Source organism: Phoca vitulina, unplaced genomic scaffold (genome assembly GCF_004348235.1).
Source record: "Phoca vitulina isolate PV1807 unplaced genomic scaffold, GSC_HSeal_1.0 scaffold5, whole genome shotgun sequence".
Taxonomy (NCBI): Eukaryota; Metazoa; Chordata; class Mammalia; order Carnivora; family Phocidae; genus Phoca; species Phoca vitulina.
The window spans coordinates 72,979,198-72,993,452 of NW_022589708.1; the positions used below are offsets into that span (position 1 = coordinate 72,979,198).

The following is a 14,255-nucleotide window of genomic DNA, read 5'->3' on the forward strand; positions in this document are numbered from 1 at the left end:
TGAGTCATTGTGACGGAGGCCATGTGGTTTGTCACAAAGGCTGAAATACTTGTTTACTAACTGGCCCTTTACAGAAACAATGTGCCGGCCAGATCTCTACTGAAGCATCACTTTGACCATCTTGCCGCTGATAGTTCTATTTTGCTAATCTAATAACAGGGACCAAACCTGAGTCATCTGATTCAACACATTCGATATGACAGCTAGCTCCGAGCAGTCATTCCACACACACCCTTTAGGTCTAGTCCTGTCATTAGATGACTCTGCTCATTTTTCTCCACAGCACTTATGTCTACCTAACATTGTATTTATGCAAGCTCCATGAAGGGGTGTGAGTGGGGGGCTTTGTTGCATTTATTGTTACATTCCTGGTCACGATAACAGTGCCTTGTGTAAATGATAAGGTCTCAATAAATATTTGATGAATGAATGTGTGAGAGCTGCCAGGCACAGTGCTAAGTGCTTGGGGTTGTATTATTGAATCTTCTTAATAGCCCTGTGAGGTGAGTGTTGTCATTGCTATTCCTGTTTGATACACGAGATAACTAAGTCTCAGAAAGATAAAGAAACTTGCCCACAGTCAAATAGCTGGAAATGGTTGACTGCGGTTCACACCCAGGACTCTCTCTCCAGAGCCTGGGCTATTTACCCCTCTGCTGGGCAGGAAGTCCTCAGCCAACCTCATGCAGCCTCTTTCCTTTATCAAAGCTCAGGCACTGGGAGAAGAAAGAGGTCTTAGATCAAGAGATTCTACAAACAGAGAGGAAATGGATTAGTGTAAGGTCTTAGTGCTTAGTTTTTTGATGGAAGAGCCAATTCTTAAAAAGTAACTGTTGACATATTAGACAGAGGGCCATACAAATGGAGAGTGTGTACTGATCACAAAGACAAAGTGCCATCCGAATAGTCTTGTGAAAAGTTGATCAGGGTCAGTATGCTCCTGATCAGTCTTACATTGACAGAGATGGGTGAAAAAAATCAGTATTTTAGGTGGAAAGAGTAGGGGGGAAATGAATTAACCATTCTCTTAGCTGAGTTACTCAACCAATCTGGGTCTCAGTTAATTAGTTTATAATCTGCATTCCACCTACTTCCAAAAAAATTGTAGTAGCTAACAATAAAATAGCATATTGCTATTATAAACTAAAGAGCAAAAATCATAAAGGAGAGAAAGGCCTTCAGATTTATCATCCATTTGTGATAATCCTGTCAGAGGACAGCAGGCATCAGCAGCTGAAAGAAGAGGAGGTGTGGGTCTTATTCTCAACGTAATTGAACCCTCAAATGTATGAGTTCTAAGAATGAACAGAGAAAGAACCGTCAAAATAATAAGCAACCCCCTCCAAATGCATTATTTAGTAATTCTTAAAGAGGCAGCACATTTATTCTCCTAATTAAATTTTGCTTAAGCTTACATGAAAATTATTCTGCTTGCCCTCAGAATCACCCAGCAGTTAGAGGAGAGGTGGGCCCAGGGGTGCCCCATGACTGGCAAGGGAAGGCCAATACAGGCTTAAAAATCGCCCCAGATGTCTTGCAAAGTAGAAGATACACCCTCACCATTGACAGCTGATGGTTAAGTGAAACTGTGAATTTCATGCTAAACATATCTCCATTAGGATAATGTTTTCTAATCGCATGAAGATAGTTAACAGTCCGTTTCCGTTTGTCTTTGGCCAGATGTGGAGATATGATCGTAGCCGTCAACGGCCTGTCAACGGTGGGCATGAGCCACTCCGCACTAGTTCCCATGTTGAAGGAGCAGAGGAACAAAGTCACTCTGACAGTTACCTGCTGGCCTGGAAGCCTGGTGTAGGATTTGAAATCGGTTGTGAGTCGAACATCTTCCTTTTTTAGGCTTTGGAAAGAAACCCCTTCCGTTGGATTGTGTTTCTGCTTGGGGCTACAGCACAGCTGGTGTTTGCAGGGCCCAAAACCACTGAGGTCGTCCTTTTGTTATTAGTAAGACGGCTTTCCTCCAGTTAGCCACGTTTCTTTTAGCTTGGTCTTCCACTAACCCTTGTAAGCTCGTGTTTTCAAAATTCAGACTCTCCGTTGTCAGAATGTGACCTAAAATAATGAAAGAAGTGCGCGCGGGCTGCGGTCCAGCCAGCTGGCTTAGAGGGCTCGGGGCGGTCCTTGGTTTTCCCGGCCGAATCACAGAGTGAGCCGGGTGCCCGAGCGTGGGAGCCAGTGGAGCCCGCGGCTGTGGCCCTCGCTGCCCCTATTGCAGCCGGTGCCACGAATGGATACATCTTCATTTAGCTGTAGCCCTTTCCCGTTTTCTCCCCATCAGTGCCAACATTTCAAAACTTCATACTGTTTATAAAGTGATATTTCTGACTGTTTTGTTTCCCCTTTAATTTCTTAGGGAAGTCTGACACTACTAAAGAGCTTTTTAAAAAATAATGTACCATTAATTAGAATACTAGATAATCAAAGGTCACGTTTTCCATTGACAGAGGCATTTGGGAGGTAATTATAGTTTAGTGCTGGAGATGGTAAAAGCCACACTTGCTTGCAGAAGTCCAGAAGCATTAAAGATTCCTTTCCAAAGGAATGTTTTGTTATGCAGGGAAATTTTGAAGCAGATTTTGCTAAAATTCATTTTCTAGAGTCTGTATTGTACTTATCAGCAGTCTTGGCTGGACATGCTTTTTGTGATTCCTGTAGTTAAACTAAAGATAAAACCGTGTTGCTCTTCCACACACGTTCACCTATATCGCAGCTCAGTGTAGGAGAAGGTGTACTTTTTTTATTTCATTCCGAGAAGAGCCTTCAGTGTTCTAGAAATCCTTATTTTTTCCCCATTATTTCTTGTGAGCTTAATTATTTCAAGAAAAAGACTGGAAAGTCCTGGATTTTTATCTAAAATAGTAGGTTTTAGATGTTAATATCTTTCAGTCAGTTCTTGGTCACGAGGCTATTTCTTATTTTTCTAAATGTTTTTGAAAACTACAGCCAGCCCATTTTGTTAGTCCTTCATTCCACTTGACTGTCCCTTGGAAGAACGCATAAAGAAGCGAATAAGATCAAAATTTCTTTACCTTCTTAATATTACGCATACTTGAAAAGAGTTTCACTTAGAAACCTAGTTCAGAATCTGAGCTCCTTGACAAGTGCCCTCTGTAATAAATGGTATTGATTATCAGAGAATGTGTTTCAAAAACACTACAGTATATTATGAAGCATGACCACTTTGTTTTCAAACTGGCAGTTGTATTGCTGGGGCTTATTGTGTCTGCAGCATGTCACTGATTATTCCTGTTAGTTTTTTAGTGATTTTTTTTTTTTTAAACATATCGCTTTTGAATAAATAAGAAATGGCAATAGTAATTGCTACGGATTTGTCCAACCCCTTAGCTACACTGTACGGTCAACATATAACCAAGATACAGTGGAATGCCCCATACAGTATATTACTGTTACGTGATGATCGGCTTTTGATTTGGATTTGGTATTGAAATGCTTTGATATTCTAATTGACGTGGAACAAGTTTTTTTTCTTCCTGCTCCCCAAATAGAAATTTTATATCCTACTTTGCTATTTTTTTAAAAATTTTGTAAGAATGTATCATTTCTTGGGGAGTGGCCATCCATCAACAAATATCCCAATGGCTACTTTGTTATATATAAAATACTTACATTGAACCTGGGGATATAATGAGTATTTTGAAAGAAGACACTTTTTTCGACTTTATTTTTATCATGGAAATCTCAGACTCAGCTTAAGCTAATTTGGTTTTATTACAAAACATGATAGTTTTTGGTCAGAATGATATTTGGTGATGGAAACTTGTTCATAATTTATTGTTACTGTTGAAATATTTGAATTTTCTCATCTTAACGTAAATAGTTCAAATATTTTGATTTGTTCTGTGCCTTCGGTTTAAATTATTTCAGGATTTTTCAAATGTGTTTAAATAATGGTGTGATAATCATTTAGGATGGAAATAAAAGTCATCCTTTCCATACTAGTGATATTGTCTCTTTTCCTAAGCAGCAGACGTTGACTCAGTACGTGATCTTTATGTTTGTTCATGGCCCAGCAGGCTGCCCACACCCTCAGTCCTGCTTCCACACACGCCTGTAGTCGCCCTTCTGTGCGTGGCCAGGGTGTGCCATATTGGGAGGTGTAGCTTGAACGCTGCCCATCTAGCTTTCTCCGGCCGATACTCCCCGCTTTCGAGAGAATTACCCCCCGTGTGAGGGTGAATCTCCACAGGCCTCTATCTGCCTTTATATGGCTCTGACCTAAGTACCCTCAGAGTTGTAAGTCCCGTCTGATGCCACCTTGCAATTCTGAAGGCCGCTCATGCCCTGGCGCTGTGGCTCCCACAGTCTGCAGACTGAAGGCACCCAACCTCACTTCTGCACCCCGACTCTGTGTTTTCTCACGCGCTTATCTATCTCCACTCTCTCTCACTCTGAACTCTTATCGGCAACCTTTCTAAACCCTAACTTTAGGGGCGCCTGGGTGGCTCAGTCGTTGCACGGCGGACTTCGACTCAGGTCATGATCCCAGGGTCCAGGGATCGAGCCCCGCATCGGGCTCCCTGCTTGGTGGGAAGCCTGCTTCTCCCTCTCCCACTCCCCCTGCTTGTGTTCCCTCTCTAGCTGTCTCTCTCTCTCTCTCTCTGTGTGTCAAATAAATAAATAAAATCTTAAAAAAACAAAAACAAACCCTAACTCTGGTCATTGCTCCGGTCATTTCACTGTTGAGGGATCTTGGCACTGCAGAAAAGTCCCCTCACCATCTGCCCCCACCCCCATCTCTCCCATAACTTCTCCTCCCCACTCCTTGCCTCATTTAAGAACTGCCACCACGCCTGTGCCTACGCGGGCTGACCTGGCTCAAGTGGCATTACCTCTCTTTGGGAAATCTTCACAAACCTCCTGGGGCTAGCCCTTTTTTTTCCTCTCTTTTAAAAGGTTTTATTAAACTATACTTTTATGGTCATGGATGCGTACTAGGAAGAAGAAAAACTTGCAGGTAGGTGCTTGATTACCACTGTCTCTAGCAGTTTTTAAAATTGGACATTAAATATCAGAGATTCTATATCTTCTGAAGAGCCTGGGTATTCTAGAGGGAGAATGTAGGCCTGGTGTCCTTTCTGTGTCCCAGGATCTCCTCCAGGATGCCACATTACATCTAGTTACACCTCCTTGGGCTCCCCATGCCAGGGCCATTTTCTCAGACTTCCCTTGCTGAGGAGGACCTTGACAATGTTGAGCACTGGTCGGGGATGTCGTAGGATGCCCTCTATTGGAATTTGTCTGCTCTTCCCCCCTCCTGATTAGACTGGGGTGATGGGTTTGCAGGTAAAGTGCCATTCCCCTCATGTACAGCAAGGCTGCCTACCATCAGCATGACCTGTGGCTGTTGGTGTTGACCTTGTCCACCTGGCCTAAGTAGAGTGTGTGTCGGGTGTCTCCACAGTAAAGTTGCTCTTCCCTCTGCACTGTCGTCTTTGGACGGAAGTCACGCTGCACAGCCCGCACAGGTGTGGAGAATTATATGCTCCACTTATTTTTGAGCTGGTCAGCAGAACGAGAGGGTCTCTGGTGCTGCTCAGGGAGGCCTTGTGGGTGGAAAGAACGGAATCCAGAGGACTTAGAGGGTTTATTCTCTCAGGATCCTGTGCCCTGTGAGCAGTTTTCAAACAGTGGAGTCCTCACGCTCCCAACTAGCTACTGCGCTTTCTCACGAAAAGACAATGCGGTCTGCAGATTCTATTGCTGTAACTTCCAACCTTGGTTTCCATTCTTTTTGTATATTGAAGCAGGCTGTTGCTTTATGATTCCTCAAGTGTTTGAAGCCTTAGTCAGATAAGCGGATGGTTTAAATTTGAAGTTAACAAACCTGAATTTCAGCTGCTAAGGGTACTTCAGCCTGTACATCATGCCGGAAGCACCCATGCGATAATACATCAAGGTCCCATTAATTCAGACTTAACTAATGTGGAATTTGAAAGCGTAAACAGAGTTGCAGTTACCTTGGCACTTTATATAAAGAATGAGTATCTTAAATCAACATTTAAAAAGTGAGAGTGGGATATCTAAGCTGCATCTGAAGTATACAGTTTCCAAGTTGCCTTAAGCACTTGAATACCCAGGCCCGTTCCAGTGACTGGTAGTTCTCTCTCCCATGTAGTCCTGTAAACAAGAGTCCACCTAGCACCTACTGTGTGCATGACACCTAGGCTCTGGATCACCTCTTTGTAACGCCTGATTTCATCTTTCATAATTCACACCTTCCATTTGTCCCTATTCAGTGATAAAACCGTATAGGTTACATGGCAGAGTGAACTGCTGCCCAGTCACAGGCCAGGAAGTCAGGAAGCGAGCTCCTTCTCTGAAATCTCTCTTCCCTGCCTGCTGAACGAAAGGTTTCAACTCCTCAGGGTCCTTATTAGAAAGCTCTGGCCATTTTACAGTGTAAATCTCCACTGAACTATGCTAGCAATTAATTTCTCTGCAACACAAAAGCTCTTTAGAAGTAAAGTTGAACATGTAGGCGCAGGGCCTACCGGCTGTAAATCGCCCAAGGTAAGAGGTGCTGAAGTGCAGTCACACACGGAGTACCCTGGAGCCCCTGAAGACGTAGCACCTCCCCGCACACAGCAGAGCGCAGGCCTCCAGCCAGAAGGGTGACATGCGGAGGGGCCGAGCGCTCCCAGACTTCCGTTTGAACCCTGACGACTTGCCTGCACGTCGTGCTTTGAAGTTGGGCTGTTTTGCAAATTCCTACCGGTATGTTCGCTTTGTTCCTCAAAAGTTTTCAGTTTTAAGGGTGAATCCAACAACAACCCTTCCTTGAATTGCCCAAAAACTGACCCCTAGTTGAAGAGAGGTCATGTCGGAAACATCTGTTGCTCGGACTCTGATGTAGGGAAGCCACAGTTGTCCAGTGTCAAGGTCCTGAGGGTGGAGGCAGCTGGAAAAATAAGTAAGTAACGGACATCTTTGCTGAGATTTCCTTAGGAAGTCTCTCACCCACAGCTCCGCAAGCATGTCTAAGGTCGTGGGAGGTGTTGAGTCACATACCCATGGCTGCGACCCTCCCACCACCAGCCCTCCCGGGGAAGCGACACCCCAGAGCAGTTTTGCAGATTTGCCCCCTTCCTTCTGTGCCCCTTTCCTTCCTCCATGGTGCAAGCCTCCAGGTCTCGCCTGCCCTCGTGACAGCGTGGGCTCTCTTCCTGCTCCTGGGGTCCCAGCCTGTGCTAACAAAGGCGAGCGCTGTGCGGAGAGGGGGGTGCTCACGGCAGCAAAGCTCACCCTGTGGAGAGTTAGTGAATGTGTAAGGAAAATAAGTTCTCGTCTCCTCTCACCTACAAGTCCTTCCAAAGGCTGCGATGACCTTGTGGCATGCAAGTCCCCATACCCTCAATAGTCTCCTCCCCCATTGACCCCAAATCATAGAACCTTAGTCAGGAAGTCCTTATCCGTGTTTTTCTGATACAGGAATCACTTCTATAATATGGTCATCAAGCCCCTGCTTGAATGCTTCCATGACAGGGACCTCATGACTCCGTTTGTAATTGTAAATGCTTGCTTTCGGTAATAGTTTGCCCCTGCCTTTCTCCCCAGCTAGAGTGTAGACACTCAGGAGAGGGGGATAGCTCTTCATGTTATCTTTAATATTTAAATGAATATGAGGCAGGCACAATACACAAAATACTGATACTTTTTTTTCCTTTCGCTCAACAAAGATTTATTTAGCATCTGCTTACATGCCAGGCACCGTGCTAGGGGTTCAGAACCCATCAGTTACCAAGACAAAGTCGCCAGCTATCTCTTAGCTTACATTCTAAAGAGGGGAAGCATAAACAATAAAATGAAGAAATCGTTTACTTTTAGGTGGTGATAATGCTAGGAAGGAGCAAAAGCCAGGTGGACGGAGGCCATGCAGGGGGAGGGAGCTGTGCAAGAGAGGTGGTCAGGGAAAGCATCACAGGCGGAATACAGGCTCACTGCTGCCGTTGGATTGTGCACCTGTGGGTTGTTTAGAGACCACCGGATCACGTGGTGGTGATCACTCACCCGGGCCGGCTGTGCCCACGTGATGGGCTCTGGGCACGCTGGCCGGACCTCCACTCCTCCTTTCCTGCCACTCTGCAACAAGAGCACCGATGTATGCTGGGGCGCACGTGATACTAATTTAGGGGGAGGCCACCTGGATGGTCCGGTGGATGGAACCAACCGGGCCGGGGTCTGTGCTTGCCACTTACCAGCCTGAAAGACCTGGAGCAATTCATTTAATCTCAGCTCCTCAGTGTTCTCATCTAGCAAATGAGAAGAATGAGCTTACCTCGCTAGGTAGGTGCAAGTTTGAGAGACTGCGCGTATAAGGTGGTTGACACATAGTGTGAAATAGACTATAGTTAATGTGTAGACACAGAGACACTGGCTCCGCATCCCCAGGAGTCACCGAGAATCACTAGAAGTGAGTGAGTTGTCTACTGTGGGAGTTTCCTCTGAACTCAAACTTCTGTTTGCACTCAGTATTGTGCGTGTTTTTCCAAACACGGTACACTAACCAGCAGGTTCTGTCATGCACCTTAATCACCTAAGTGACTCACTTTCCCCAAACATGGTGCTAAGCTTTCCCAAGGCCAGGATGCTGCTCATGCTGTTCCACCCCTCCAGGAATGCCTGATCCCAGCCCACTGGGCCCTGCTAGTCCTTGCCAGCCCAGCCCAAATGTCAGCTGCCGCAGAGCTCCCCAGTGCTGCTCGCCCAAGTTCTTACCTCCCCCCTGCCTCTCCCAGCCCGTCTGCCCCCTCGGCCCCTCCCGCGTGCTTGCCTTTCGGTCGCTGCCCCCTGCCCCCCGCTGCAGCCCGCACAGGCTGTGCCCCTCGGCAGCAGCGAGCTCCTTCGCGGTCTGGCTATTCAGCCACCCACACGCCTCATAGCGCCTGACACGTGGTGTTGTGCAACGCTCAACAGTGTGTAAAGGCTGCAGAGAAGCCGACGATGGGAATTGAGGAACACCTCTAGATTGCGCCACTGGTGACTTTTAAGAGAATAGATCCCGCAGCGGGGTAGGGCTGCGAAGACCAGAAGCCAAGGGGTAAAGGAGTGGATGCGGAGCAGCTGAGGAGTTTCTGGGCCGTTCTCGCAACAAGTTTGGCAGAATGTGCGAGTCTTTGTGGGTGAAATGACATGATGTCTGGGACGGGCTTGCAAGCACTCCAGCAAACAAAGAAGGAAAAATGGGAGTAAGGGAAAAGAAGAAAGAAGGGAGTAAGAGAATCTTTGAATTTTCCATAATAGAAATAGCACAATAGCAACAAAGCAACAAAAAAGTTTGGAAGGGAGCAAAAATGCCATCATTAGCCAGACCTCTGTAGTTTGAAATCAGTACGGGAAAACACAAGATTGTGATTTCCTTCTTTTTGCTTACCTATTTTGGTGTAATTCCTAGGCAAGTTTGCCGGTTCTCATCTTCTACACGTGTTTCAAGGAGTGCAAGTGACAAATGACTAACACGCCCACGCCATGCATTTATCTCACTACACTCTAACATCGTTTTGTATACGCTTTGCATTCATCATAAATTTTTCACTTGATTCTCATAATAACCTTACAATGTTGGGTGTAGATATATCCACTTGATAAATGAAGAAAACGGGGGTTAAGGGACTTACTTATTTGCATGCAACTGACAAATGGACAAATACACTGCAGAAACCAGGACCCACACCCGGCTGCCTAGGACCAGCCTCTACCCCAGCACACACCGTCTGTGCCCTGATGCACAGGCTCATCCTGAAAATAGGGGAGAGAGCTGCTTCCCTCCTCTTTTTGCATCTGCCCTCCCCAGGAGGAGGGCTGTGCCACAGTCAACATTCATTCAACAAACAATGAAAATGAGTAGGACAGCCCTGTCCCTTGGGAGGCTTGCAGTGTCATCTCAGGAACAGGGTCACTGTCCTCTGCTGGACCTTTGGCGAGACTAGGAGTTAACGTTCTACTGAGTAGGAGCTTTGCAAGGTTGCAAACTGTGTTAAGTCTATATTCTGATTTATTCTTATCCTTGACTTTGAAAAAGACGGACATTCTTAGTTTGTAATGCCCAACCAGCTTACTTCAGCCCATCCTCTTGGTCTTAGCTGTGTACTTTCACATTTCCATTTTAATTTCTGAACAGGGAACCTCATCGGAGGTGCCCTCTCAATTCCTGCTCCTGGCTCTGACATTATGTATCTTGGCAGAAATTCTCAAGTATACTTCAGGATTCAGACACAATAGCTTGAGAACTTGACATTGAAATTCAGTAAGAGATTTGGAGAACTCCATCAATACAGCATCTCCACCTGAAGAAAATCCCTTTGGTTTCTGTGGTGGAGTTGAAATTATAAGAACTAACATTTATTGAAAGTCGACTCTATGCCAAGCATTATTCACACGCATTTATCTGCTCCCTTCTCACAAGCTGTCGAAGTAAATACTGCAGTCATCCCAGTTCCGCGGCCGAGAAAGCTGAGGCAGAGGGAGCTGAGTTCTCAGGGCGGAGCCTTGGTGGATCGATGAGCCCACCGAGCTCTATTCCGTCCCACAGTTATACTGATAGCCATGCAGGATCCATACCAGGCCAGGGTTCATCTCCTTGGGCTTTCTGTGTGAGCCCCGACCAGGGATCAGAAATCTGCACTCTGACCCGGCCTTTGCCTTCGTCTTCCTGTCTGTCATCTGCCTCCCTATTTGTCACCTTTCCCTTGTCACCATCCGACATCTGACGTGGCCAGACAGCAAGGGGAAGACTGAACCAGCAGCAGCCCAGCGGGCCAGACCTGAATTGCATCAGCCCGTCCCTGGACGGTTCCTTCTGCTGGAAAGAAGGTATGATCTGTCCCAGCTACTTGACGATGAGAACTATACTCAAGGCACGATTATTTTCATGTAAATTCATAGATGGGATTTCCTATTGTCAAGAAGTAAATGTGAAAAAGAGCTTCTTAGAAACATCATGTATCGTTGACAAAAATGCCCGTTCTCCAAAGGTAGGACCGGCTGGCCACGCTCCTGCAGGTCTGATTACACTGGGGGCTGGGCCTGCAGGAACAGGGAGCAAGGCATTCTCCGTCAAGGCTCAGGGCTGTTCCGCCGGAAGCCGGCCGACACTCTCCTTAGCCCACGTGTGTGTAGGCTCCATGCGGGCAGCATCAGTGCCTTTCTTGGTCAAGGCCTTGCCCGGGTGGTTTGTGGATACACGGGGGAAGGACTGACACAGCTCAGTGTAAGTAAAACCCAAGAAGAAAACAAACAGGCAAACAAAACCCCAAGATCATGCGAGAATCCTCAGCCAGGGTTTCCGGCCTGCTGCGTTCCTCCTCCCCCCCCCCCCCGCCTCATCCTGTCTGTCTCTGTTTTGTGTCCATCCCTCATTTCCTTCACTTTGGTCCTTGCTTTCTTTGCTCTGTTTCTTTTTTGCTTCCCCAGCCTGAAAACGACACTGCTTTGAACCACACCTTCTTTGTATCTTGGATCTCTTTCCCACAGCTCTTTTCTGTTGCATTTTGGCCGGGTTTTCAAGGTGTCTGTGGCTGAATTTCAAAGGTCTGACTGTGTACTTTCCCCCTGGGGGACACAGGAGCCCCTGGTTCCTTCATTTCCATCCTTCTCTCTTCTCTTTCATATCTGATCCCCCACACCAGCCCTGTGGGGCCGCTCAGTTTACCCCCAGTGCTCCTCTTACATTGCCCCCAGCACCCCCACCAGCTCTCAGGCTCCTCAGAAACCCGCCCCCCCCCGCCCCCAGGGAAGGCCCACATTAGCGCTCCACCTGAGCTTTGGTTCTCTTTTTATGTTCTCTTATTTATTTATTTATCTTGTACTGTACCTTCTCACCTGGGCGAAAGTTCTCTGGGCAATTTGAGGCCCGGCGCCAGGGCTTTGCTGTTTCTCAGGGCTCCAAGGTGCCTGCCCCAGAGAAGGCACAGATCAGTGCCGAGCCTCAGCGGGAGATGCGTCAGCTGCGGGTGGCGGGAGGTCCAGGTCCCATCGGCAGCCACGGACTCCCTGCCCTTCCCACACCTGCTCCCATCGCCCCCCCTTGTCTTTCTATGATGTGCTGAATGGAGGGGCAGTCACCACAGACTCATCCCTCCTTGCCATGTGCGTCACACTCGCCTTCACGCCTCTTCCTGGCCCATCTCTGTGTCCAGGACAGCCTTCTCCATTCTAAAATTTCCACGAGCCTCCCCAGCTGAGAGCATTCCTCACGGACCCAGGCAGGCACCCAAGATTCTTCCCACCAAGAACACAAAGAGCAAAGGAGAGTGGGGGGGGGATGGGCAGGAGTGGCCTTCATAGCCCTTCTCCGGGATGGCTGTGCCCTGGGGGATCGGGCAGGCCTGCCCAGAGGCGAAGGGACACAAACCATGCTTGCTCATCAGAGCAGGTTTCTTCAGACTTTTAAGATTATGTATCCCCTCAGTAAAGAATTAGGAGCACTCACCCCCTCAATACATATACATTAATCTATTATTTATATATATATGACTCAACTAATATAGAGATTCATTATAACTCAAAATGTGAAAATAGAAGAAAAAGATAAAATAAATAGTGAAATGGTTTGAGTTTATTAAAAGTGTAAAAAATCTTTTCCCTCACTAAAGTATTTATTTTTTGATTTGATTTAATTTTTTTTTAAGTAATCTCTACGCCCAACGTGGGGCTCAAACTCACAACCCCAAGATCAGGAGTCACATGCTCTACTGACTGAGCCGAAGTATTTATTAATAAGTTTTAGTGAAAATAATCTGATTGGATATATATCATTCTTTCTTTTTTAAACCTTAATTTTGTATTTGGTGATACAGTATCTAGAAGAACTGGTTCTAGGGGCACCTGGGTGGCTCAGTCGTTAAGCATCTGCCTTCGGCTCAGGTCATGATCCCAGGGTCCTGGGATCGAGCCCCACATCGGGCTCCCTGCTCTGCGGGAAGCCTGCTTCTCCCTCTCCCACTCCTCCTGCTTGTGTTCCCTCTCTCGCTGTCTCTCTCTCTGTCAAATAAATAAATAAAATCTTAAAAAAAAAAAACAAAACAAAAAGAACTGGTTCTAGAATTTCGTCTGTGTTAGTACTCAGCTGTCACATGTCTCTGAGACCGGTTTATCCCCATCCTCACTTCTGCGTCCATCCACCAATTATACAGTTTGTTGTTTCAATTCAGCTATGGGAATTTCCATCTCCTCTGATGTCAGTCTATTTTTGCATGCTAATTAGAAGCTCTTGCAATTTTACATTTTGGACAAATGGTTTCAAAACATTGTACAGGAGATTCTCATGTAATTAGAAATTACTGCTCAGGGTCACTCTGTTTCAACCTGAAGTGTGCACGTAGGAGTGTTTTGATAGTTTGCAACTACAAATCTAACCTTTTCGACAACAAAAATGCCATGACAGTAAGACATTTCCAAACATCTCATTTTCAAAACGCTATCCCAATAGCATCATTTCCTCTGGGGGAAAATTAAAAAAAAAAAAAAAAAGAATTGTGTTTCCATTTACTGCTAAAGCATCTTTTTCTTGAAATGATGGATTTGTTGGCTTTTTAAAATAAACGCTGGTGGCCTGAGCCTGCCAGATGGGCTGAAGCCCTCCCCACTTTCTTTGCCAGGTGGTTGATGAGGGCTCTTCCCGGGAGAAGCAGAAGTCTCGGCGGCCCCTTTGTGTCTACTTGTGTCTTCACTACTAATATTGTCGTCTGTGGTTTCTTTGCAGTGATTTTTTTGAAGCCACCTATCACTTTTTTCCAGGTTCAGTGTACTTAACATTAAATAATAATATCTTTAGTCCCCTTAACCAGACACACACACACACCCCGCAATAAGTCACAATGTATTGAAAATGAATAGAGAGGTGAGGGTTCCCCCGACACCCTTCTTTGAGGATCACCTCTTTGTAATGGCTTTTCTCATCTACCACATGACATGTCTTTGACATGCAGAGTGGATGACAGTGCCGGTATTTTAACTATTTGTTAAAGTTTAAGTTTTTTAGTTTTAAGGAAAAAGTGAATAGAACTCTGATATTTTCCCCACCATTCAAAGAGACTGACAAGGGTGGCCCCCCAGGGACTGTGGGGGCAGCAGGGAGCACCGGTGGGGCGTGTGTGTTTGCTTCACCGTGGTTAAACTGTTCCCTCTCACCCAGCCAGCTGTGGTGACAGCAAAGGCTCAGGGTGGGCACCCTAAATCAGACATCTGACCATGTCACGCTCTGGAAACACCGCCGGTTT

General features: G+C 46.3%; 1 protein-coding gene across 1 annotated transcript in view; it reads left to right on the forward strand.

Annotated features, from left to right (window-relative positions):
* LNX2 (ligand of numb-protein X 2) overlaps window positions 1-3,977 on the forward strand; it is a 78,840-nt gene extending 74,863 nt beyond the window's left edge. The window contains exon 10 of the mRNA XM_032403290.1: window positions 1,681-3,977. Within this exon, the coding sequence (XP_032259181.1) occupies window positions 1,681-1,816 (136 nt within the window). The 3' untranslated portion in view covers window positions 1,817-3,977. The remainder of the gene's footprint in view (window positions 1-1,680) is intronic.
* Window positions 3,978-14,255: the final 10,278 nt, after the last annotated feature.